This window comes from Pomacea canaliculata, linkage group LG11 (genome assembly GCF_003073045.1).
Source record: "Pomacea canaliculata isolate SZHN2017 linkage group LG11, ASM307304v1, whole genome shotgun sequence".
Classification (NCBI taxonomy): domain Eukaryota; kingdom Metazoa; phylum Mollusca; class Gastropoda; order Architaenioglossa; family Ampullariidae; genus Pomacea; species Pomacea canaliculata.
The window spans coordinates 10,919,166-10,945,264 of NC_037600.1; the positions used below are offsets into that span (position 1 = coordinate 10,919,166).

The following is a 26,099-nucleotide window of genomic DNA, read 5'->3' on the forward strand; positions in this document are numbered from 1 at the left end:
GTGACAAGTTTTTATAGTGAGAAAGATTTCTTGTTACTATTAAAAATGTACCATAAAGAATTTATTAGCATAATTTTTTGCATTAATTAATTACTGTATTTTATACATTTACTAGTCACTTGGTAGCTTCAGCTACGTCATATATATTTTGTATATTTATATTTTTATAGGTTGCCTACTAAGATGGTGACAGCATCAACTCAGCCCATAGAAAGGGAGTGTGTGGTGTGCATAAGTGAATTCGAGACACCAAAGATTCTACTGTGTGCTCACCTCCTGTGCCGAAAATGTGTCATTCCGTTGTGGAAACCTGGTGCTGTTTGTCGGCTGTGTAGATATCCAATAGTGAATGATAAATGTTGTCTAGTTAGGAGACGCATGATGCAGGCAAATTCTGCCGACGCCCTGCACACAGATTTTGTGATGGAAGCCCTGGTGTAGAGTGCTCGTGTACTGGCTAAAGGTCATTTAAAAATGCAAACTTTTTTCTCAGCCCTCTTAATGTAAGATTAATTTCATGTCATACAAATTCTTCCAAGTGTGACACATGGGAACTGTAAATGTGTGTTTATGTCACTGTAGGTGTGTGTGGGAAACTTAGTCTCTGCTGACAACAAATAGATGATACTAGCAGTATACTTCAAGACAGCAAACAGATATACAGAGTTCACATGATCGCATACTTGCCTTTCACACACATATTCATTATGTATATAATAAATTACATGATGCCTGCTTAGAAATTCATAACTGAAGTTTTTAAAATATCGTCATATTTTTTTATTATAATTTAATTTTCTAAAATACATATATGTTTATTTATAGTATTAAACGATAAACTATGCAGTGTTTATATATATATAATGTCTTCATAACAATATATTTATTTTCTGGAATTTTGATTGAGCAACTTTTTAAAGTGTTTGCTCATGTAGTCGGATAACTTTGACGTTGTTTTCGCAAACTTTTTTTTGTTTACTTTCGCTATATCTGTGCAGAGATTTGCATCCACATACATGGCTGCATATTTCATGCTATTAGCAAATACTAGTAAGCATAAAGTTAATAAAGAAGGAAATTACATCTATGAGGCATTTGAAGTACGAAATTTAATTCAAGGTTAGCTATTTCATTCATCAATCTGGCTGTGTAGCTTACAATGTATGTTCTATTGCTTTGTTTGTATATTGTATTGTGTAGTGATTTGATTCCCCTTGAAAAGGGACGAAGGTCTCTTCAGTAAATAAATTAACTTATCAATTAGTATGGTAAATTAGTAGAAACGTCTCATGTCAGAACTGCTGTGATTCAGAGGTCTGCTTTTTTCAGAATATTTTGGCTTTCGCTTGTAATAATGAAATAACTAACAGAAATAAACAATAAAAAAACTTCTTCTAATGTTTACGTTTATTTACATCTGATACAATCATCACATACACATCTTGCTGTTCTTGCCGACTGTGATATGAAATAGAGAATTATTCATTCACACTGTAGAGTGTCTTCTATTTAAAGTTATCTACACAGAACATACACCAGTCTACTCACACGGAAATTCTCCGTTGAAGCGAACAGTTAGCTTCCTGGTACACTGCAGTAACCTTGTTCATTTGATCAAAGGTGGATAAGCAATTTCGCTTGTTTATTGGTAAATATTCTTTGAATCTTATCCATTTACTTGTAGTAATAAACATGTTTGGTACATGATTTGATAAAATAGTTTATTACTTGTGTAAATACTGATATTCCACATCCGTGTTGTAGCAACGGTTCTTTCAGATAAGGTGTTGATAAATATTTCACATGTATCAATCGAAACTACGTAACATGCTCAGAATCACCTGAATGGTGTGTGTAGAAAATCTATTTTCTACTTTTAGTGTGTTTACTGTGTTTAGTTACTTTGTTAGGGCAAAGTTGTGATTGGAGCAATTAGAATAAAGACAATACATCGTGAACTGGTCAAGCTGGCAGGACATCAGCCATTTGAAAAACAAACACTGGTAAAAAGGAAAACGAAAGCGCTAACGCATTTCCAAAAACCTTCTTAACGGAAATTCCCATAATAGTTGTCATATTATAATTAGAGGTCACGTGACCTGTATCCCAATGTCATAGCAACGACTTGTCGTCATAGTGAGTAGAGACTCTTAACAAAAGAGTTTTCTATTCTTTAGCCTGAAGTATTTGTCAGAAGGATCCAAGTCTCCCCTGACTCAATCGTCTGAAGTAAAGGTGAGTAAACTCTACTCGGTTACACCGCTTGACGTCACCACAGTCACGAACACCCCGGGTGTGTGTGTGGCAGTCTGTCATACCTTGGTGAGTCATAGCGTGAAGTAGGTCAGTCTGTAAAATGATATTTATTGCTAGGTACTCACTTAAGTTAATAGTGGCTTTAGCAGTTGAAACTTTCTACAGAATTAAAAAAGGCTTAAGGGAAACTGCTAGATAATAAAATCTTTGTTTTGGCAATATTATTACCTCCCTTTTTATTTTGTATATATATATATTTTAGGTACTTGTCTTTCTACAAGAAAACACTAACCATTTTTAAATCCGGACCGTTGTGAATGAAATTTGTACTTTAAAGTAGCTACTGCAACTGGAGATGCTGTTAAAATAATTCAGTTTTATTCTCCCTTACCCTCACTAGTCTTTAGTCAGCAAATTACGACCAACAAACTTTGCAAAGTTAAACATCCTCTTTCCCAAAGATAAAATCTCCAAAGCTTGTATAAAAGTTAGTATGTATTGTTTGAGTTGTAACTACGATTCCAGATGGCTCCGACACACAAAAGAGAGTGTGCCCTGTGCACAGAAGAATTCGCGACACCAAAGATTCTACCCTGTGGTCATCTCCTGTGTCGACAATGTATCATTTCCTGGATGGACTCCAAACCAGATGCCGGGTGTCCTCTGTGTAGATGTCCTATAGTAGAGCAGTCAGATGGAAGTTCGTCTGACACTGTTGACGCCCTGCCGACAGACTTTGTGATGGAAGCGCTGGTGGAGAGCGCTCGTGTGCTGAGTAAAGATCACCTTTGTTGTGTGTGTGAGGACGTCAGGGCGGACTTCATCTGTATGCAGTGTCAGGACATGATGTGTCCAGCGTGTACAAAGGCTCATAAAAAGTTTTCGGGAACCCGGAGTCACGATGTGGAGAGTGTCAGCACTGTGACACCTGAACGTCTGGCTGCCAGCCGCCCTGCACTGTGTGCTGACCACGGCGACAAACAGGCGGAGTACTTCTGCTTCAAGCACCGCCTCGCTGTCTGCTCAGCCTGTAAGGCTAACAAACACAAAGTATGCCCGGAAGTAAACTATCTTGACAATGAAATCGATTCAGCTCAAAATTTACTAAACGACTTGACAAAGATTCTGGTAGAAGCGGAGCAGAAGCTAGAGCAGGCTATAGGCCAGGTGACGTCACGTTTACAGGAAGTTGATGTCAGCGAACAAGAAGACTTGGCGCAGGTAGACAAGTCATGTGACCGTCTTCAGGAGATGGTGGAAGATTTCCGTAATAATTTGAAGGAAAAGACTCGCACGTCACATCTTAAAATCAGGAATTCATTACGTGACGTCAAGACCGACCTTAGCAACCGTCTAGGGAAGATGACGTCACACAAACACATTGTGACGCGAGCCACGTCAGTGTCACCACGTCCTGCACTGATACACATGACTCTGATTCTTGCTCTGACATACAGGATCAACAGCCTTGACCTCAGCACCTACTTGCAAAGAGAGTTGTGGGAGAAGCCCGTGTCTAGTGTAGAATGTTGTAAGAAACTTGTCAGACGGATACAACAGGAGCTACTGATGTTGGAGCAGCAGTGGACAGTTGCAGAGGTAATTTTTTAGTAAGCCTGTTTAAATGTTACAACGATTGCATGTTTCTTTCTCTCTTACATTTATGTCATTTTTTCAAAATAATTTTTTAAAAAAACATTTCTCGCGTATAACTATATGTTAGAGTTACTATTGTTCCTTTTTTATACTGAGAGTAATTTAGAAGTATTGAACAGACTATTTCTTATCCTGTATACAGTTTTATCTGTTGTAGATATCGTAGTTCACTATGTATCTCGAAAGTTAATGTGCGATGTGAACATGAGCTTGAACCACAAAATAAAAGTAACTCAGAAGTAATCCTTGTACATATTATTCAAAACCTTTAAATGCTTACTGCAGGATGAGCGGGGGAAACGTTCGGCCCACCAAGATATCTGCGAATTTTAATATTTTTTTATAGTCTTTTTTAAATGACAGCAAAAATGTATGGTCGGAAAAATGAAATTTTATGAGGACATATATGAATCTCGTATGCTGCCAATATGGATGATTAGGAATTATGCATAATGCAACCTTTACACAAAGCAGAGGGTAGATATGTTTGGGTTTGATGTCAGCTGCTGATATGAGTAGAGCTTTTGTACCTGTGCATGCAATGAATGGGCAGAATATACATAGACTGTAAGCCCCATAAACTCCTGCATTTGGCGAAGGTATGTGTATACTAAACAGTCAAACTGATTTTTATAATAAATGTATTTTCAATGCACAACCGCAAATAAAAAATTGTGCATTCATTTCAAAAACTGATTTTGTTACTCTATATTATCTCATCTACAAATTTTCTACTTAGAAACAAATCGTATACAGACTAAAAACAGTAGTTTCAATATGCTTCTCATAGGCAGACCATAGTTTTGCTCCGAAAAGGCGGATGGTGGTGACTAAGAGGACATTATTGTCAGACAGCCTGGCACTGAACAGATGCAAACATGTTAACGCAGTGTCAAAGTTATATTTTGACCAAAAAGGCAGGCTAATATTTAGGTAGATAATTTATTGCTGCCAATTATAAACATCACAATAGCAATTGTATTTTAATATACAATATAAATCTTCAATACCAAACATTTTAATCGTTAAATGTTGCAGGAAATTTAAACCCAGATACGTGACTCATAACTCTAACTACTTACATAGTTATTGTTATAGATTAAGGATATCATGTAAAAAGCTGTGAATAAATTTTATCAAGAAAGACTTGACATTATTTTCAGCTGGACACACAGCCACCAGTCCTTGTGTTCCACGACAACTGCGGAACCAACATTCGTCTGACGAACGGTAACAGGACCGCGGAGAGGGTAGATTCCCAGGCCTACTGTAACGTGGTGGTTGTGTCACGTGACGCTTTGGTGGCGAACGTCTTGTATGAAGTAAGAAGAGATGCTAGATTGATGATGATGATGATGATGATGTTGTTGTTGTTGTTGTTGTTGTTGATGATGATGATGATGATGATGATGATGATGATGATTCACTTTCCTTTCTTTGCACATGCGAGAACTAAACAATCCTTTAAAAATATTTTAAAAAATATTTTACTCATGTTTGAAATATTGTTTAGTGTCAACATATATCTCTGGTCACGCTTTTTGTCGAATGTCTACTAAGCGTTGGATAACCTGTAGGTTCACGTAGTCAACCTAATCCTCTGTCACATTTAGCAAAATCGTGACACTGTAATGTTGACGCAGGTCAAAGTGGACGAAGTATCAGCCACAGAGAACACGTTATGCGTAGGAGTGACAAGAACACCTCCTGCGTGCCTCGATATAACGAGGTTTTCCGAAGACCTAGAAGACTCCAGCATCATCGGAGTCAATGGGATCAGCCATCAGGAAAGATTTGTGAGTTTCCATGGCTACAAGTGCAAGCAAATGACCTTGTGGTTAGGTATCCATGTAAGAATGGAAGAAAATTATCATTTACTTTTTATCTGCTTTTCTTCAAACCATCTTTTATCTAAAGTTTAGATATATGATCTTTTGTTTTCTAATGATAAGGTCAAATTCAGGGACATATGCTAGTAACCAAACATTAATGAAATATCTTTTTGTCATCTGTAATTGTACGTAACTATGAAGCATCTGTTTTCAGGTGTTTAGCCCGATAGGAGAAGATCTCAAGAAACTTCAAGTCGGGAGTCTAGTCGGGGTCCTGATGGACTCATTTAACGACCTTCACCTCTACGTCGAAGGACAGGACCAGGGCGTTGTAGCGACGGATATCCCACCGCCCTGGTTTGCTGTCTTTGATATTTGCGGTTCAATCACTAAGGTGAGAGACACAGTTACAGGTTACATTATACAAAATCTTTTGTGATTGCTTTATAAAACCATAAGGAACTTTTCATTGTTATATGGCGAATGCGCTCAGAAATATGCAGTTAATAAATAGTAAAGAGGAAACCCTTCTAATACATCAGGGCTTCTGCTAAGGCTAAATTTTTTGGGGTCCCAGGCTCCCTTCTTCAGATTTTTAAGGGGTCCCTGTTCTTCGCCCACATTTGAATGGGACCCCATTGACGAAAATTGAAGGGGTCCTCCGAACTTTTTATGCTTACTGTACACAATTTTTTGCGTAAGCAGAAGCCCTAATACATATTTTATTTCGTTCACTTACAGACGTTATTTGTTAAGTCAATATTTGCAAAATTCGTTTTCTTTGTGTGGAAATTCTAACCGTTGTACCTGCTGCCTTATTGTCTTTGTTGAGCAGATGACAGGCCTTCCTATATCTTAAAAAGGAACAAGAAGGTTGAGACAGTAAAGCGAGAATGTCTTTTCGACTGACGACGCCATCATCCTGGCCATTGATACTACAATTGACTGCTTAAACTCTAGTTTCTTCGTTAACCTGTTTCCTTTAAAACAATAAGATGACAAGCTCTTTCGTACGTGATTCTTGTTTTCAGTTTAATACATGAAAATAAAACTATAAAGTAATATTTTTGTGCATGTGTGAATTGCCACTCCCTTATATATAAATAACATACACAAAGAAGAGAAGAGAAACATTTGATTAATAATAATGCGCGCACACATACACACGGACACACCGCCCGTTCCACGCCTGTTCAAATGAGCGAACCCGTGGTTTTCAGACTGGTAATGGAATAAACATATTTGTGCAACGAATATTTAAGTACTATTATATCATATAAAAGCACCTTTGAAGGAGTTTGACAGATTTTAAAAACACTTTTTAGAGACAAAATTAATGCATAAATATGTATGAAGCATACCAATTGATATAGATAGTAAAGATGATGGCTCTATGCCAGGGGTGGGCAATTAATTTTCCCAAGGGGCCGCATGAGAAATTGGTATGGTTTTAGAGGGCCGGAGTAGTATAGTTAATTAACTCAGTTTTACCCAATACTGTATATATATATAGTTTATATACTGGCGGGCGGGCTAGCAGACGGGCCGGTACGAGACAGGAGGTGGGCCGGCCTTTGCCCAGGTCTGATCTATGCTATTATATTTTGAGTCTAAATGCAGTCGATAAGTTTCTAATGGTAGAAATTAACCACAAAACAAAGACAATAAAGAAAAAATAAACTTATGCAAACCTTTAGCAACTACACACAAGTTTAATCAAGCATGAAAAGTTATTGGATCTTGAAGAGGAAGTGTTGCCACACCCACCATACTCGCCTGACCCTGCGCCCTAAGACATTGTTCGTACTCTTCAAAACTCCTAATGTTCTATAATGTTTGGTTCAGACAGGACTTCATATAAGCACCCTGTGCAGTTTTTGGCCGCTAAAAGCAGTTCATTTTATGAAACTTACTGTAAGTTTGTGAAAGGTTATCGATAAAAGCGGACAATATAATGTCATTGATTGATATTTGTTGTTTATAGACATAAATACTCTTAAAAAACTGGAATAATGAGACACGACTTTCCCCTAACCAAATGCGTTTTGTGCTGGTGTGTAAGGAAGTCATCACCACGAAGAGATAAGTTTTTTTAGCAGCAACTGTAAAACTGCAACTATGTCCGCCGTGTAATGCTTTGTCTTAACCATGATCTCATTAAGTTGTAATAGAATATCCTTTAATGAATGATCCTAGAAATTAGAAATTACATGTTTTTGTGTACCTATACATAAGCTATCAAAAGATATCTATAAAACGGCATAGCAGGGTCTATGGACATTTTTTTCCGTGTGGCTATTTCTTTGTCCTCAAAAAAAAAAAATTAAGGACTTTAGAAGAATCCATCATTAGTCCAGTCCTTTCGCCGTCCACTTAATTCACCTGGAAACACTGAAGTCATGTCAAAAACACAAACTACATTTTACTTCTCGTCAGGCTTTAACACCTTTTATGAAAGTGGACTTTTATTTGCTATTCAATTTCCTGTAAACAATGCATCTATACATATATATGTCTATTTTCTACTTTAGTGTGTTTAGTTACTTTGTTAGGGAAAAGTTGGGATTAGAGCCTTAGGATAGAGACAATACATCGTGAACTGGTCAAGCTCGCAGCACATCAGCCCGTAGACAAACAAACACTGGTAATAAGAGAAACGAAAGCGCAAACGCATTTCCAAAAACCATCTTAACGGAAATTCCCGTATTGGTTGTCATATTATAATTATAGGTCACGTGACATGTACACCAATGTCATAGCAACGACCTGTCGTCATACAGAAGAGACACTCTTAGGAAAATAGTTTTCAACTCTTTACACTGAAGTATTTTTCAGACGGATCCAAGTCTCACCTAACTCGTTCATCTGAAGTAAAGGTGAGTAAACTCTACTCGGTTACACCACTTAATGTCACCACAGCCAACAACACCTCGGGTGTGTGTGTGGCAGTCTGTCATACATTGGTGAGCCATAGCGTGAAGTAGGTCAGTCTGTGCAATGACATTCATTGCTAGGTACTCACTAACTCAACAGCTGGCGTTAGCAGTTAGAACTTTCTACAGAATTTAAGAAAAAGGCTTAAGGAAATCTGCTAGATAATAAACTCTTTGTTTTAGCAATGTTATTACTTCCCTTTTTATTTTATTTTATTGTTTAGATACTTGTCTTTCTACAAGAAAATCTGAACCATTATTAAATCCGGACCGTTGTGAATAAAATTTGTACTTAAACTAGCTACTGCAACTGCAGATGCTGTTTAAACAAATAAGTTTTATTGTCCCTCAGTAGCTTTTAGTCCAGCAAATTACGATCTACAAACTTTGCAAAGTAAAGCATCCTGTTTCCTAAAGATAAAATCTGTAAAATTTGTATTAATATAAGTATGTATTGTCTTACTTGTAACTATGATTCCAGGATGGCTGAGCCACACGAAAGAGAGTGTGCCGTGTGCACGAATGACTTCACGACACCAAAGATTCTACCCTGTGGTCATCTCCTGTGTCGAGAATGTGTCATTTCCTGGATGGATTCCAAAGCTGATGCCGGGTGTCCGCTGTGTAGATGTCCTATAGTAGAGCAGTCAGATGGAAGTTCGTCGGCCACTGTTGACGCCCTGCCGACAGACTTTGTGATGGAAGCGCTGGTGGAGAGCGCTCGTGTGCTGAGTAAAGATCACCTTTGTTGTGTGTGTGAGGACGTCAGGGCGGACTTCATCTGTATGCAGTGTCAGGACATGTTGTGTACAGCGTGTACGAAGGCTCACAGAAAACTTTCTGCCACCCGTAGTCACGATGTGGAGAGTGTCAGCACTGTGACACCTGAACGTTTAGCTGCCAGCCGCCCTGCACTGTGTGCTGACCACGGCGACAAACAGGCGGAGTTCTTCTGCCGCGAGCACCGCCTCGCTGTCTGCTCAGCCTGTAAGGCTAACAAACACAAAGTATGTCCGAAAACAAACTATCTGGAAGATGAAATACAATCAGCCCAAAAATCACTAAACGACTTGACAAAGATTCTGGTAGAAACGGAGCAGAAGCTGGAGCAGGTTATAGGTCAGGTGACGTCACGCCTACAGGAAGTTGATGTCAGCGAACAAGAAGACATGGCGGAGGTAGACAAGTCATGTGACCGTCTTCACAAGCTGGTGGAAGATTTCTGTTCGAATTTGAAAGAAAAGACCCGCACGTCACATCTCAAAATCAGGAGTTCGTTACGTGACGTCAAGACTGACCTTAGCAACCGTCTTGGGAAGGTGACGTCACACAAACACATTGTGACGCGAGCCACGGCAGTGTCCCCACGTCCTGCACTGATACACATGACACAGGCTCTGACAGACAGGGTCAACAGTCTTGACCTTAGCGCCGACTTGCAAAGACAGTTGTGGGTGAAGCCCTTGTCAAGTACAGAGGGTTGTACAAACGTTGTGATGCGGATACAACAGGAGCTACTGATGTTGGAGCAGCAGTGGACACAGGTAATCCTTTTTACAGGCCTGTTGAAATGTTATAACGATTTAATTTTTTGTCCTTTACACTTGTTTCATTTTTTCAAATTACATTTAAAAAAGTTTTTTTCTCGCTGTTATCAATTTAGGGTTACGATTTGTTCATTTCGATTCTCAGAGTAATTTAGAAATATTAAACATACTATTTCTTATCCTGAATGCAATTTGAGCTGTTGTAGATAACGTAGTTCACTGTGTATCTCAAAAGTTAATGTACAAGGTGACATGAGCTTCAACTACAAAATAACTCAGAAGTAAACCTTGTATATATTATTCGAAACCTTTAAACGCTTACTACAAGGTGAGGTGGGGAACGTTCGGCCTGCAAAGACATTGCAAAGTTGAGTAATTTCTTTTTAAAGTAACAGCAAAAATGTATGACAGGAATAAAGAAATTGTGTAGGGACAAGCCATGATCATTGATTACGGGATGGACAGAAGTAAATTACGGCGAAGACATGTAGGCTTCTCCTCGGCTGGAAATATGGAGGATTCTTTATAATTATCATAAATGCAACCTTCATTCAAAGCAGACGGTAGATCAGTTCGGGTTTGATGTCGGCTGCTGATACGGGTAGATGTTTTTTACCTGTGCATGCAATGAATTGGCAGAATATCTGTGGAGACTTTTTAAACCCCATAGACTCCTCCATTGGACGAAGGTATGTGTATGCGAAATAGTCATAACTATTATTATAAATGTATTTTCAATGCACAACCACAAATACAAAATTGTGCATTACTTTTAAAAAGTGGTTTTGTTAATATCTATTGTCTGATGTATAAATTTTCTAATACAAAAAAATCTTTTACAGACAATAACAGTTGTTTCGATGTGTTTTCCATAGACAGATCATAGTTTTGCTTCGAAAAGTCGGATGGTGGAGACTCATAGTATATCAGACAACCTGGGATTGAACATATGCAAAATTTTTAACGCAGTGTGAAAGTTATATTATTTGACCAAAAAGTGCAGGCTAATTTTTAGGTAGATAATTTTTTACGATCCATTATAAACATCACAATAGTATTTGGAGAAAAAAAGATCCGGTCCTGCTACATTTTCTTTCTTAGGGATTTTAACACTTTTATTTTGCTATAGTTTGATGTCATTTTATATGGCGTCACTAACAAAAAAAATACAAAGTTTGATAATTATTAGATATTATACAACAATGTTATCTCTAGTTTATTTTTATCCAAATATTCTTCTTATTGTAGATGCAAATTATGAATGCGTTTATTGTTTCTGCCTTCCATATGTTCATGCATTAAGCTTTACACCTGTAATGTTCAACCCTATAGCTCCATTTTCCGTCCTCCTTGAAGCAAGTAGGTACATAATGTGCCCTTTATATATTTCTGAAATACTGTTTGGTTCTGAACAAACACAAAGCACATTCAGAGCATGTTAACTTGTATATTTTGTTTTCTAGGAAAGTCATCAGAATGTTGAAAACACTTAAAAAATCGTAAACTTGGTAGACCATTATTTTGAGTAGAGATTATATCGCATCGGTTCAATAGTCGTTTGATTAACTTGTAGATTAAAATTATTACAGAACGTATGTTGTCTAAATGTTCGGGTTTATTTTAATTTCATTTTCAACTATATATATATATCTTCTTTTTTATTCACACATCGTCAGCAGATTGTCTAAACGGGGTATAATAACACGCATATCTGAACATACTTTAAAATTATTCTTTTTGAAAGTTTAATTCGTTTACAAACTACACTCCGCTCATTTGCCCTGAGGCAGTACGCTTACCTAACCCATTTAATAGGGACTAATTTCTTCTTGCCTTCATTGTTCTTATTACAATTATTGAATAAAATCTTTTGTGTCGAACTTGCCACCGCTTCATACTTGCGACCCTCAAGGTTCAGGTCAGGTCAGTTCAGTCCCATGCCCGGTCCGGGCGTAGGGGGGACCGTCCGGCAGCAGCAACAGACAGAATTTTCCACCCGGTCCTGTCTTGAGCAGATGAGAGCAGGTCTGGCATCTCGCGTTCGGTCCATTCTTTGATGTTGGTGACCCAGCTTTTCCTCGGACGACCACGACGACGGCTCCCTTCGAGGTTCCTTGTAGAATCGTCTTGGACAGGGTGTTGTGGCGGGTGACGTGACCGAACCAGGCGAGCTTGCGCCGCTTCACTGTTGCCAGAAGGGGATCATGTGGGCCCACGAGGGAGGTTACGGTGCTCCGTACGTATGCGTTGGTCTTGTGTTCGCGGTACGAGATGCGGAGCAGCTTTCTCAAGCACTTGTTCTCAAGGCCTGGAGTTTCTGTTCCGTTGCGGCAAGCAGCGTCCAAGTTTCGCAGCCGTAGAGTAGGATTGACACTACGAGGACTTGTACAGCTGTGCTTGATACTGAAGCTGATTGAGTTGCTCCGCAGATCCTATCCAGCCTGGACATTGCGATGTTGCCATACCAATCCTGATACGGATCTCTGCTGTACAGCAACCATCTCTAGTCAGGGTGGCACCCAAGTACTTGAAGCTGTTGACCTCCTCCAGTTTCTGGCCGTTCATGACGATGTTGCTGCTGCTGTCGTTGGTGAAATAATCATCACTTTGCTTTTTCTGAGCTTATTTCCATGCCATAGGCCCCGTCGCCTGGAGTCTGTCAAATCCTGAAGTTCGTTATTGCTGCTGCATGAGGTCAATGTCATCTGCAAAGCGAGGTTGCACAGGGGTCTGCCACCAATGGAATTGAGGTAAGGTGGTGTGGAGGGTTTCTTGCATGATTTTCTCAAGGAAGATGTTAAAAAGGATGGGAGAGAGTAGGCATCCTTGACTGACCCCGATCGTCATCTCGAAGAACTCGCCTAATTGGCTGTTGAGTAGTACCGCGCTGGAGGCGTTCTCAACCCTCAAGGTTACTGTTGCAGTATTTTGTGGTACAGTATTCCTTAAGTTCTGTCGCACATGTACAATAATTTCCCTAAGCCAATCAAATAACCTTGTCTTCTAATATACAACATAAATCTTCAATATCAAACATTTTAATCCTCAAATATTGCAGGAATTCTCAACTCATAGATGCGACTATTAGTTTTAATTACTTACATCTTTATTGTTATAAATTAGGATATCAAGTAAATAGCTGCGAGGAAATTTTATCAAGAAGAGACTGGACATTATTTACAGCCATCAGTCCTTGTGTTCCACGACAACTGCGGAACCAACATTCGTCTGACGAACGGTAACAGGACCGCGGAGAAGATAGATCAACGTGCCTCCTCTAAGGGGGTGGTCGTGTCACGTGACGCTATGGTGCCGAACGTCTTGTATGAGGTAAGATATTAGGCTAGATTGACGACGACGACGATGACGACGACGACGATGATTGGTTGATGATTGATGATGATGATGGATGGATGGTTGATTGATGGATGATTGATTTATTATTGATGATGTTGATGCAGGTAAACGTGGACGTAGTAACAGCAACAAAGAACATGATATCCGTAGGAGTGACAACAATACCTCCTGAGCGCCTCGCTATAACGAGTTCTTCCATAGACCTAGAAGATTCCACCATCGTCGGAGTCAATTGGATAACCCACCAGAAACTGTCTGTGAGTTTCTATGGCTACAAGTGCAAGAAAAAGGCTTTGCGATTCGGTATCCATGTAAGAATGGAAGAAAAGTATCATTTACTTTTCTGCTCTTCTTCAATTTTTTTTTCTTTTAAAGTTAAGATATGTGATCTTCGGTTTTCTAAATTCAGTGTCATATGCTAGTAACCAAAAACTAATAAAATCCTTTTTTGTTATCTGTAATTGTACTTAAATATTAGGCATCTGTTTTCAGTTGTTTAGCAGGTTAGGAGAAAGTCTCAAGAGACTTCATGTCGGGAGTCGAGTCGGGGTCCTGGTGGACTCATTTAACGACCTTCACCTCTTCGTCGACGGACAGGACCAGGGTGTTGTACCGAAACATGTCACACCGCCCTGCTTTGCTGTAGTTAGTATGCACGGTGCAGTCACTAAGGTGAGAGACACAGTTACAGGTTACATTCTACAAAAACGTTTGTGACTGATTTATAAAACTGTAAATGTTTTTTGTACTGTTTTAAGGCGAAGTCACTTAGAAATCTGCAGTTAATAGTAAAAGATGAAACCCTTCTAATCCATATTTTATTTCGTCGACGTACATGCTTTATTTTTTAAATGGATATTTGAAAAAAAATCGTTTTCTTTGTGTGTAAATTCCTCAGCGTTGTACCTGTTGCCTTATTGTCTTTGTTGTGCAGGTGACAGCCCTTCCTACATCAAACAGATCATGAAGAATGTAGGAGAACAAGAGAAAGTAAAGCGTGAATATATTTGCCGCCATCAACCTGACCATTTTTATTACCATTGACTGCTCAAATGTATTTGCTTCGTTAACCTGTTTTCTATTCAAAACATTAAGATGACAAGCTCTCTCGTGCCTGATTCTTATTTTCAGTTAAATACACGAAAATAAAACTTCGAGTAAAGTAATATTTTAGTTCATTTGTATCAGTTGCCCCCTCTAATATATGTACACACACAAAGAAGAGAAGAGAAACATCTGATCAATAATATTGCACACACATACATACGGACACACGGACACATACACACACAGATAAATACACAAACATACTGAAGCATTCTGTTTATTACTCGCACACAGAAGATTTGAAATGCAAGTGGAACAACAAATACACACTAACATTATATTAGCACTAAAATATAGGAACTCTATCTCCATTCCTATCATTTTATAACTATCATCTAAAAATTCAACAGCTTTGTTTTTTCAAATTCTTCCAAGTGTGACATATGGGAACTGTAATGTGTGTTTATGTCACTGTACGTGTGTGTGTGAAGCTTAGTCTCTGCTAACAACAAACAGATGATGTTAGCAGTATGCTTCAAGACAGCACACAGATATACAGAGTTCACATTATCACATACTTGCCTTTCACACATCTACTCATTATGTATATAATGAAACACATGATGCGTGCTTAGAAATCTCATAACTAAAATTTATTACAGTAAATTATCAGCATATTTTTACAATAGTTTAATTTATAAAAATGCATATATGTTTAATTACATTATTAAACAATAAAACACACACTATGCAAATTGTTTGTAAATATAATTACAACATATTTCTGTTATGGAATTATTATTTAGGAAATCTTTAAAGTGTCTCCTCATCTAGTCGGTTTTCACGTTGTTTTCCCTAACATTTTTTCGATTTTCTTCTCCTATTTCTTTGCAGAGATTAGTTTACATAAACCTGTTTATATATTATTCAATGGAGATCGTTGAAAGAAGATTGAAGAGAGTAAAAACATTGTTTCTACATATACTAAAATACATCAGCATTCCTTTGATTGTTACTCATTTTACGACACTCCGATACTTGTGTTTATATTAGACACGTCAGCCGTACTGTAGCGGGGTTAGTATCTGAGTTTCGGACATTAGACATGTCAAATATTTTGAGAGGACTTGTGTAAGTAAAATTGTGGAGGTAGAAGTTTGTTAAAGGATTGTTGTTTATCTTCAGAAACACTATATTGTTGAGACCAGCAAAGAACCGGCCACTTATTTCAGTTAACTCATTGTAGCTCACATCCAGAGTGCGGAGATTAGGCAAAACCACTTCATGCAGTTTCGTCAGATTACAACGGACGAGACTGAGATGAACGAGAAAAGTGTTGTTCCACAGGTCAGCGAGGGTCATCAAGGTGTCGCTGCCATCCAGATATCGAAGGTTAGAATAGTCAGCGGCACGGAAAGTATCCGAGCAAATGAAGGCCAGACCGTAGCAAACACAACTGTGTGGACAGGCGTAAGAAACTACTGTAAACTATGGCTACTCCTCTACTGATGTCTTCAAAGAGATTCACTACTTTGTTAGAGAGAGAGAGTGAAATACAGGCAAGGGGCAGAACAAACGAGGAAGAGAGAAAAAAGGAGAGAGAATGGTGCATTGGTTGTGATCACTACAGTTGTTATCTACCGCATTAATACACACAAACGATATCTTGTGCCACCCCACCCCTCGCCGCCTTTTAGTAGCTAGTCAAGGAGTTATCTCCCTTTCACTCGAACGTCACACTCAACCCAAGGTTAAACCTACTTAACTGTAAATTTGCTCGTTTTAAGGACATGGACAATAATGAGACAAGGGACATTGAACACTGGACGAGACATACAGAGCTTCAGAATGTGCTAGATGATTATCATAAGATTCTAAAGGAAGAAACTTTCGATTTGCATTCGAAAATGAAGACCTCACTGAGTAATGTCGAGACAGGTTTGACCATCTGCCAAAACTGACTCGTCTTGCGATGATACACACAGCTAAAGCTCTGACACACGGGGTCAACAGCCTTGGGGGCGAGCAGAAGGTCAACGTGTGGTCAACGGTTTTCACGAATGCTCGAGGCTATGATGATGTGGTCACACACATAGAAGAAGAGCTTTGAATGCTTCAACAACTACTTTCACTGCTACAAGATAATGTGCAATTGCCAATTGTAGTGTTCTTTTATTTAAGTAAAGTAAACGTTTGGTTTATTTGCAAAAGGTGCATCTTACTTTTAACACAATAAATGTGAGATGACATCTCTAACATACAGAAAGCAGTCAGTGGCACCTGGGATTGAAGTTGGTCTGTTGTATGTACAGAGTAAAGGACTGGATTCCCGTGAACCGCGAAAGCTAAACGTTTCATGTCAGGTAATATTTCTATATACACACATACTACCTTTGCCATAGTAACCAGTAACGTTTTTGTTGTCATTATTATTTTCTCTTATCGTTTTTATTCATTTTGATGGGTCGTGCGAGGTCTTCTCAAGTGTTGAGACCAAAGTCAATATTATTAAGGACAGACTCGAAGTTTAAGCACTCGACAGTGACACAGCAGTGACATTACCAAGGGCTGCCAGGACAACCCGAGATAAGCGATGTAACGAGAACAGGAAGTGATTTTAAATCTTTTTATTTTGCCTTAAGCTGGCAGAGAAGTATAAGATTAAAAGATTTATAAGATTAAAAGATTTGGCACGTATGTGCCAAAGACAGAGGCAGAAAGTTAAATGTTTAGGAAATCAGGCATCTCTCCCATGTCCTTGGCCTTTGATAATCACCGAGACTGTAGGGGAGGGAGGTATTCGTGTTTAACGCCAAGCCAGCCACTAAGACTATATGGTAGCAAACCTCTAAGCCCTGTTATTTTTGGGGAGGTGAGGATGAGTTTCTGGCAAGGTGATCTGCTTTGCATGCAAGGCCACCTTAAAAGCTGCTTTACCTTTTGTCCAGCACAACGAGCTGTGTAGAACAACGTAGAGGAGGCATGTTGTAATCTGCAGGTCGGAGAAAATCGAGAGCGGTATCAAGCTTCAGGAGTCCATCAGAACCTCGATCTAGTCCAGGGACTTCTAAAAGTCCTTTATTTCGATTAATGTCATAAACAGACTGTTCACAAATATGAACCAGCATTGTACCTAAGTACAACGCACTGGCTCGCCCTTCATTCAATTCACTCTTTCCTCCTGTCACTCGTGTCACACAAAGTATGAGAAAGATAGAAGACACAGCGTGAGGTAAGATAGGACTTTAGTAGAGCATCTTAGCCATAAGATAACCGTTCTCGTGTTGTCAGGAATTCACAGTTTGCATGTTGATATAGTACAAAGGTCACGTGACGCGTGTTTGAACACCATATCACGGAATGTCGTTGTAGGGCGGAGGACCTGTAACGGAAAGAAATCTCGAAATCTGATGTAGTCTGCAGGTGTATCTGTAGGTTAGTCAGATTAAAGAGTTAGCTAACTTATTCATCTGAAGGAAACGGTGAGTAAAGTTTACATGGTTACACTGTTTAACGTCAGCACATTCACTAACATCCGGGTCAGAGTGAGCAGCTAACCGCCATCTTGGTGAACTACAATGTGACTCAGGCAGATCAACAACGGTGTAATATTTATTGCTACAGGCATTCAGTAAGTTCATCGATTGCTTTAGAGTCGACATACTCCAAAATGAAGTAATGCAGTAAAACAACTAAAAATACAGACTTTGTTTTGACATTTCAGTTTATTTCATCAGATCGGATATTGGTCTTAGTGCAGCAATAACGGTTTGCCATTAGGGACATCTATTGTGTAATCTCCAGAGCACAATGAGCAGAGTTCGCATTTCAAACTTGCTTTTGTAACTGATGATAATGTTTAAATATTAGTAAAGAAAAACAAAATCAATCAGAAATAGTAACAGCAGTCTAGTGTCCAGCTGAATTTCTGATATCTTCTTAAAACGAGAATGTTTTACTTCTTCTCACTTTATTGTTTCTTTTCTTTTTTTCTTCTACTTAAAGAATGTTTAAACAACACGCTGTATAGTTGCAAACAAAAAAATAGCAAAGGAAAACAAAATGGCAAAGGAAGCCAAATTCCACGATTTACATACTTTTTTTTCGGAAATCTATTTTTTTAAATTCTAATTCAAAAACACCTTCTTGATATGAAATTTCTCTAGTCACAGAAAAATGTAACACTCAAGTATTATATTGTAATGTGTTTGTGACTAAAGAAAGTAATAATGTAATAAGCAATGTGGCTTGAGGAGGACGGCGTAGATGTAAATCGGCCTTCCTTGCTGATGGGTTTTGGTCTTCTTTACATTTCGCTGATCCATCATTGCTAATTTGCTTTGTATTTCTTTTCTTTTGTTTTACTTACAATAAATTCAGTAACACGAAGAACAGATGATGAAAAAATATCACCAAATGTAGAAATGTCTGTACAAAGACTGCAACAATATGTCATGATTAACATAACTCTTACTGTCTCTGCTTTCTCTGTTTCAATCCTTAAGCAATCTACCATCATGTAAATCCTGGTTCACAAACTCTTCAGTTTGAGTATGTGTATGTTTTGTGTTATTAGTAACTCAGCTACCATTATGGCTCAGTCACACGAAAGAGAGTGTGCCGTGTGCACGAATGACTTCACGACACCAAAGATTCTACCCTGTGGTCATCTCCTGTGTCGACAATGTGTCATTTCCTGGAAGGATTCCAAACCTGATGCCGGGTGTCCGCTGTGTAGATGTCCTATAGTAGAGCAGTCAGATGGAAGTTCGTCCGACACTGTGGACGCCCTGCCGACAGACTTTGTGATGGAAGAGCTGGTGGAGAGCGCTCGTGTGCTGAGTAAAGATCACCTTTGTTGTGTGTGTGAGGACGTCAGGGCGGACTTCATCTGTATGCAGTGTCAGGTCCTGATGTGTTCAGCGTGTCTAAAAGTTCATAAAAACTTCCTGCAACCCGCAGTCACGATGTGGAGAGTGTCAGCACTGTGACACCTGAACGTCTGGCTGCCAGCCGCCCTGCACTGTGTGCTGACCACGGCGACAACCGGCGGAGTTCTTCTGCCGCGAGCACCGCCTCGCTGTCTGCTCAGCCTGTAAGACTAACAAACACAAAGTATGTCCAGAAACAAACTATCTTGACGATGAAATACAATCAGCTCAAAAATTACTAAAGGACTTGACAAAGATTTTGGTAGAAGCGGAGCAGAAGCTAGAGCAGGTTATAGGTCAGGTGACGTCACGTCTACTGGAAGTTGATGTCAGCGAGCAAGAAGACTTGGCGCAGGTAGACAAGACATGTGACTGTCTTCACACGCTCGTGGAAGATTTCCGTAAGAAATTGAAGGAAAAGACTCGCACGTCACATCTTAAAATCAGGAATCCGTTTATGTGATGTCAAGACTGACTTAGCAACCGTCTAGGGAAGGTGACGTCACACAAACACATTGTGACGAGAGCCACGGCAGTGTCACCACGTCCTGCACTGATACACATGACACAGACTCTGACAGACAGGGTCAACAGCCTTGACTTGAGGTCTGACTGGCAGCAAGAGGTGTGGGTGAAGCCCGTGTCAAGTGCAGAGAGCTGTAAAATTGTTGTAAGGTGGATACAACAGGAGCTCCTGATGTTGGAGAAGCAGTGGACAGAGCCAGAGGTAATTTTTTAAAGCCTGTTTAAATGTTATAACGATTTAATTTTTCTTTCTCGTTTACATTTATTTCTTTTTTTTTTCTTTCAAATTAAATATAAAAAAAAATTTCTCGCAGTTATATATTAGAACTACGATTGTTCATTTTCTCGCAGTTATAAATTAGGGTTTTGATTTGTACATTTAGATACTCAGAGTAATTTAGAAATATTAAACATAATTTTGAATCCTGTATGCAGTTTGAGCTGTTGTAGATATCGTAGTTCACTATGTATCTCGAAAGTTAATGTACAAGGTGACATGAGCTTCAACTACAAAATAACACAGAATAAACCTTGTATATATTATTCGAAACCTATAAAGCGTACTACGGGTCAGCGGGGAAATGTTCGGTCCGCCAAGACATCTGCGAATTTGAGTAATTTCTTTTTCAAATAACAGCAAAAATGTCTGATGGCAATAAAGAAGTTTTATAGTGACAAGTCAGGATCTTTGATTACGGGATGGACAGAAGTAAATTACTGTATAGACATGTATGCTTCTCGTCGTCTGGAAATATGGATTCTTTAGAATTATGCATAAAAACAACCTTCATTCAAAGCAGACGGTAGATCAGTTCGGGTTTGATGTCGGCTGCTGATACGAGTAGATGTTTTTTACCTGTGCATGCAATAAACTGGCAGAATATGATTGGAGACTTTGTAAGCCCCATAAACTCCTCCGTTGGACGAAGGTATGTGTATGCTTAATAGTCATAACTATTATTATTATAAATGTATTTTCAATGCACAACCACAAATACATAATTGTGGATTAAAGTTGTTTTTGGTAATCTGTATCGTCTCATGTACAAATTTTCTACTTAGAAAAATTTTTTTTACAGACTACAAACAGTTGTTTCGATGTGCTTTTCATAGACAGATCATAGTTTTGTCTCGACAAGGCGGATGGTGGAGACTCAGAGTATACCAGACAACCTGCGACTGCAAAAATGTTAACGCAGTGTCAAAGTTATATTACTTGACCAAAAAGAACAGGATAATATTTAGATAGATAATTTTTACGACCCATTTTTAAACATCAAAAAAGCAATTGGACATAAACGATCCCGATCCTTCTACATTTGCTTTCTTAAGGATTTAAAACTTGTATTTCGCAATATTTTTATGTAATCTTAATAAGCGTCAACAACAAAAAATACAATTGTTAGATATTATACAACAATATTATCTCTAGTTTAAATTTTTTATACAAATATTCTTTTTATTGTATATGCAAATTATTGATGAGTTTATTGTTTCTACCTCCTACATGTTCGTGCATTAAGCTTTACTCAGAATATTTGTGCCATGTACAAATTCAACACCTGTAATATTCATCCTCATAGCTCCATTTTCCGTCCTCCCTTAAAGCAAGTAGGTACATAATTTGCCCTTTAACATATTTCAGATATACTGTTTGGTTCTGAAGAAACACAAAGCACATTCAGAACATGTTAACTTGTATATTTTGTAACACCTAAAAAATCGTAAACTTGGTAGACCATTATTTTGAGTAGGGATTATATCACAGTAGTCTTTTATTACATTTTTATGAAGGGATTTGCCTACATAACTTTTAGATTCCAGAAAGTATTTCACTTCACTCAAACAAACGAACGAACGAACGAACGAACAAGCAAAAAAACAATAAATAAAAAGAAAACTTGAAGGTTGAATTTATTACAGAGCGTGTGCTGTCTAAATGTTCGAAGTTTATTTTAATTTAATTGTCAATTATATCTATATATGTCTCTTTCTTTTTTTTAAGCACACATCGTCAGCAGATTCTCTTAACGTGGGACAATAACACTCATATCTGAACATATTTTTAAAATATTCTTTTTGAAAGTTTAATCACGTTTACAAACTACACTCCGCTCATTTGTCCTGGGGCAGTACGCTTACCTAACCCATTTAATGGGGCTAATTTCTTCTAGCCTTTAATTTTTGTATTTTAATTATAGAATAAAATCTTTTGTATCGAACTTGCCACCGCTTCTTAAATACCACCCTAAGGGTTACTGTTGCAGTATTTTGTGGTACAGTATTCCTGGAGTTGTGTCACACATGTAGAATAACTTCCCTAAATAGTGACTGCAGTTGTAACTCAATCAAATAAGCTTGTCTTCTAGTATACAACACGAATCTTCAATACCTAACATTATAATCCTTAAATATTGCAGGAAATCTCAACTCATAAATGCGACTAATAGTTTGAATTACTTACATCTTTATTGTTATAGATTAAGGATATCAAGTAAATAGCTGTGAGTAAATTTTATCAAGAAGAGACTGAACATTATTTACAGATAGATGCAAAGACACCAGTCCTTGTGTTCCACGACAACTGCGGAACCAACATTCGTCTGACGAACGGTAACAGGACCGCGGAGAAGATAGATCAAAGTGCCTCCTCTAACGGGGTGGTCGTGTCACGTGACTCTATCGTGTGGAAAGTTTTTGTATGAGGTTAAGATACTAGGCTAGAATGACGACGACGACGAAGACGACGACGACGATGATGATGATGATTAAAACAAACATTTCAATGAGTAACTTTCCTTTCTTTGCACAGGCGAAAACTGAACAATCCTGCTGAATTAGTTTTTTAATACTTTACTCAAGTTTATAAAAACTTCGCGGATTGGTGAGTCTCAAGATATTGTATCTCTGGTCATCTTTTTTGTCTAATTTCTACTGAGCGTTGGATAACCTGTAGGTCACCTAGTCAACCTAATCCTCTGTCACATTTAGCCAAATCGTGACACTGTTCTGTTGACGCAGGTCAAAGTTGACGAAGTAACAGCAACAGAGGACGCGTTATTCGTAGGAGTGACAAGAACACCTCCTGAGCGCCTCGCTATGACGAGTTCCTTGATAGACCTAGGCATCGTCGGAGTCAATTGGATCAGCCACCAGAAAAAGTTTGTGAGTTTCCATGGCTACAAGTCCACGAAAATGGTCTTGTGATTCGGTATCTATGTAAGAATGGAAGAAAATTACTTTTCTGCTTTTCTTCAAAAAAAATTTTTGTCTATTAATGTTTAGATATGTGATCTTCCGTTTTCTAAGCTCAGTGGCATATGCTAATAACCAAAAATTAACAAAATCCCTTTTTTGTCATCTATAATTATAGGTAATTATCAGGCATCTGTTTTCAGTTATATAGGACGATAGGAAAAGGTCTCAAGAAACTTCAAGTCGGGAGTCGAGTCGGGGTCCTGGTGGACTCGTCAAACGACCTTCACCTCTTCGTCGACGGACAGGACCATGGTGTTGTAGCGGAACATGTCCCACCGCCCTGCTTTGCTGTATTTATTATGCACGGTGCAATCACGAAGGTGAGAGACACACTTACAGGTTACATTCTACAAAAACGTTTGTGATTGCTTTGTTTTATGGCGAAGTCACTTAGAAATCTGCAGTTAATAGTAAAAGATCATAGACGTTATACCCTATGGACAGCCAACTCGACGCGCTCGCAGTGCGAAAGCGTTGACTCAACTCGTGACCGCGGGGTGGAAGAGAAGGTGGGGTACAGGCAATATCCGGTAGCTTTGTTTTGTATCCGCGAGTATCTTTCAATCCTTTGCTGTTGAAGAAATCCTCTTAGTAAGTATGTTTTGATATATATTTATGAATATTTGAATGATAATGTAAAATTCTACACTCAAACACAGCGTTGTATCGTAGTATTTGTAATTATGTTAAGAGTCAAAATGTTTTTGTCAGCAAGTTCTCGCTCTCTAGCTCATTGTTTTTCTGAGTGGTTACAGAGGGTAGTTTGTAGTGAGTTTATCGCTTCTGAATTCAGACTAAGGCTCTTAGGAACCTCCATGTAAATTCTTATTGATGTTTGCAGAATGTTGCTTTGAACACATTCACATCACGCGCTGTCTTATCAGGACGATAATATACTTGAAAAGGTGGCGAAGAAAAATTGACGTTTCTTCATCTATCTCTGATATTTATGTGAATAATTACCGTGAAATAAATATGGACAAGACGGCAAATCGTTTAGTGACTGTTTAGTTTAGTTTAGTTTAGTTTCATTAAGAACATTAAACTGTTATAGTAATATAGCCTCAGTTGCTGGCTCAACGTAATACACCAACTCCCCCCCCCCCCACTCTATCTGTATTGCGAACCGTATCCAGCACTCAGCAGTCTCAAAACAGCAGTGTTGAACATTGCTTATAGTAGGTGATTAATAGTTCGATTATTTTTACAACTTTAAATCTTTTCATCTGGCACACCAATATTTAAAACCACTGGAAAGTCGAATTATTATAAAATATAATCTCACAAGGAGACTTACCTTCATTAAACAATATAATGTCTGGAACAAATGGTCGCTCTTTCGATGCTGAAACTAGAATTAAAACGATTCACAGCTCTCTCACGAGCTTTTTTCCAGTCTTTATTATCTAGTCTTCTAATGCGGAAAAATGATCACAAACCTTTGATTCGACTTTTGCAAGCAGGGCATCCTGGAATCGCACAGTTACTGCCCTGGCATCTCAAAATAATACAAAGTAGCACTGCGACACACTGTGAAAGACGAAGCCGGAAAAGGCGAGTACCACACGTGGTCCAGCGCATGCGCGACTCAAGAGATCTGTTCCCGCGCCTGAGTTGGCTGTCCATAGGGTATACCTTCTATGAAAACATGAAACCCTTCTAATACATATTTGATTTCGTTGATGTACATGCTTTATTTTTTTAATGAATATTTGGAAAAAATCATTTTCTTTGTGTGTAAATTCCTCAGCGTTGTACCTGTTGGCTTATTGTCTTTTTTGCGCAGGTGACAGCCCTTCCTACATCAAAAAGATCATGAAGAATGTAGGAGAACAAGAAGGTTGAGACAGTAAAGCGTGAATATATTTGCCGCCATGACATGGCCATTGATACTACCATTGACTGCTCAAATGTATTTGCTTCGTAAACCTGTTTTCTCTTCAAAACATTAAGATGACAAGCTCTCTTGTGCCTTGTTCTTATTTTCAGTTAAATACACAAAAATAAAACTTTGAGTAAAGTAATATTGTTGTTCATTTGTATCAGTTGCCCCCTCTAATATATATACACACACAAAGAGAACAGAAACATCTGATCAATGATAATGCACACACACACACACACACAGACACACACAGGGACACACACACACACACACACACACACACACACACACACACACACACACACACACACACACACAGATAAATACACAAACACACGGAACATTCTGTTTATTACTCCCACACAGGTATTCATTCGCGCGCACACAAAAGATTTTAAATGCAAGTGGAACAGCAAATACACACTAAAATAGAGGAACTCTCTCTCCCTACATATCTTTTTATAACTATACATTTAAAAATTCAAACTTTTTTTCTCAGTGCTCTTAATGTAAGATTAATTTCATGTCACACAAATTCTTCCAAGTGTGACACATGGGAACTGTAATGTGTGTTTATGTCACTAATGTGTGCGAAGCTTAGTCTCTGCTAACAACAAACAGATGATGTTAGCAGTATGCTTCAAGACAGCACACAGATATACAGAGTTCATATTATCACATACTTGCCTTTCACTCATATATTCATTATTTATATAATGAAACACATGATACCTGCTTAGAAATCTCATAACTAAAATTTATTAAAGTAAATTATCAGCATATTTTTTTACAATAATTTAATTTATAAAAATCCATATATGTTCAATTACAGTATTAAACAACAAAATACACACTGTGCAAATTGTTTATAA

The 26,099-nt window shown here is 38.3% G+C and overlaps 3 protein-coding genes across 4 annotated transcripts; all 3 read left to right on the forward strand.

Annotated features, from left to right (window-relative positions):
* Positions 1-1,600: 1,600 nt before the first annotated feature.
* LOC112575433 (tripartite motif-containing protein 45-like) lies at positions 1,601-6,844 on the forward strand. Its single transcript, XM_025257303.1, has 7 exons — positions 1,601-1,620; positions 2,178-2,235; positions 2,782-3,855; positions 5,076-5,234; positions 5,556-5,708; positions 5,959-6,138; positions 6,580-6,844. The coding sequence occupies exons 3-7, from the start codon at positions 2,782-2,784 to the stop codon at positions 6,601-6,603; spliced, it is 1,590 nt and encodes a 529-aa protein (XP_025113088.1). The 5' UTR covers positions 1,601-1,620; positions 2,178-2,235; the 3' UTR covers positions 6,604-6,844.
* Positions 6,845-8,499: 1,655 nt separating this feature from the next.
* On the forward strand, positions 8,500-14,857 carry LOC112575427 (E3 ubiquitin-protein ligase TRIM33-like). 2 transcript variants are annotated; one of them, XM_025257296.1, is made up of 6 exons: positions 8,500-8,620; positions 9,159-10,221; positions 13,408-13,554; positions 13,686-13,892; positions 14,074-14,253; positions 14,516-14,857. In XM_025257296.1, the coding sequence occupies exons 2-6, from the start codon at positions 9,160-9,162 to the stop codon at positions 14,546-14,548; spliced, it is 1,629 nt and encodes a 542-aa protein (XP_025113081.1). In that variant the 5' UTR covers positions 8,500-8,620; position 9,159; the 3' UTR covers positions 14,549-14,857. The 2 variants fall into 2 exon arrangements, with proteins under 2 accessions (XP_025113081.1, XP_025113082.1); XM_025257297.1 differs by having other exon boundaries at positions 13,686-13,838; positions 14,516-14,856.
* Positions 14,858-23,116: 8,259 nt separating this feature from the next.
* Positions 23,117-25,303, forward strand: LOC112575850 (neuralized-like protein 4). The gene is made up of 3 exons (XM_025257918.1): positions 23,117-23,249; positions 23,483-23,662; positions 25,129-25,303. The coding sequence occupies exons 1-3, from the start codon at positions 23,184-23,186 to the stop codon at positions 25,159-25,161; spliced, it is 279 nt and encodes a 92-aa protein (XP_025113703.1). The 5' UTR covers positions 23,117-23,183; the 3' UTR covers positions 25,162-25,303.
* Positions 25,304-26,099: the final 796 nt, after the last annotated feature.

Excerpts from the sequence above, each read along its gene's own strand:
- LOC112575433 (XM_025257303.1), top strand. The coding sequence starts at position 2,782 with ATGGCTCCGACACACAAAAGAGAGTGTGCCCTGTGCACAGAAGAATTC. Across the intron at positions 5,235-5,555 it reads TGGCGAACGTCTTGTATGAA|GTCAAAGTGGACGAAGTATC; the intron begins GTAAGAAGAGAT and ends ATGTTGACGCAG. Across the intron at positions 6,139-6,579 it reads TTTGCGGTTCAATCACTAAG|ATGACAGGCCTTCCTATATC; the intron begins GTGAGAGACACA and ends TTTGTTGAGCAG.
- LOC112575850 (XM_025257918.1), top strand. The coding sequence starts at position 23,184 with ATGACGAGTTCCTTGATAGACCTAGGCATCGTCGGAGTCAATTGGATC. Across the intron at positions 23,250-23,482 it reads TCAGCCACCAGAAAAAGTTT|TTATATAGGACGATAGGAAA; the intron begins GTGAGTTTCCAT and ends ATCTGTTTTCAG. Across the intron at positions 23,663-25,128 it reads TGCACGGTGCAATCACGAAG|GTGACAGCCCTTCCTACATC; the intron begins GTGAGAGACACA and ends TTTTTTGCGCAG.
- LOC112575427 (XM_025257296.1), top strand. The coding sequence starts at position 9,160 with ATGGCTGAGCCACACGAAAGAGAGTGTGCCGTGTGCACGAATGACTTC. Across the intron at positions 13,893-14,073 it reads CTTTGCGATTCGGTATCCAT|TTGTTTAGCAGGTTAGGAGA; the intron begins GTAAGAATGGAA and ends ATCTGTTTTCAG. Across the intron at positions 14,254-14,515 it reads TGCACGGTGCAGTCACTAAG|GTGACAGCCCTTCCTACATC; the intron begins GTGAGAGACACA and ends TTTGTTGTGCAG.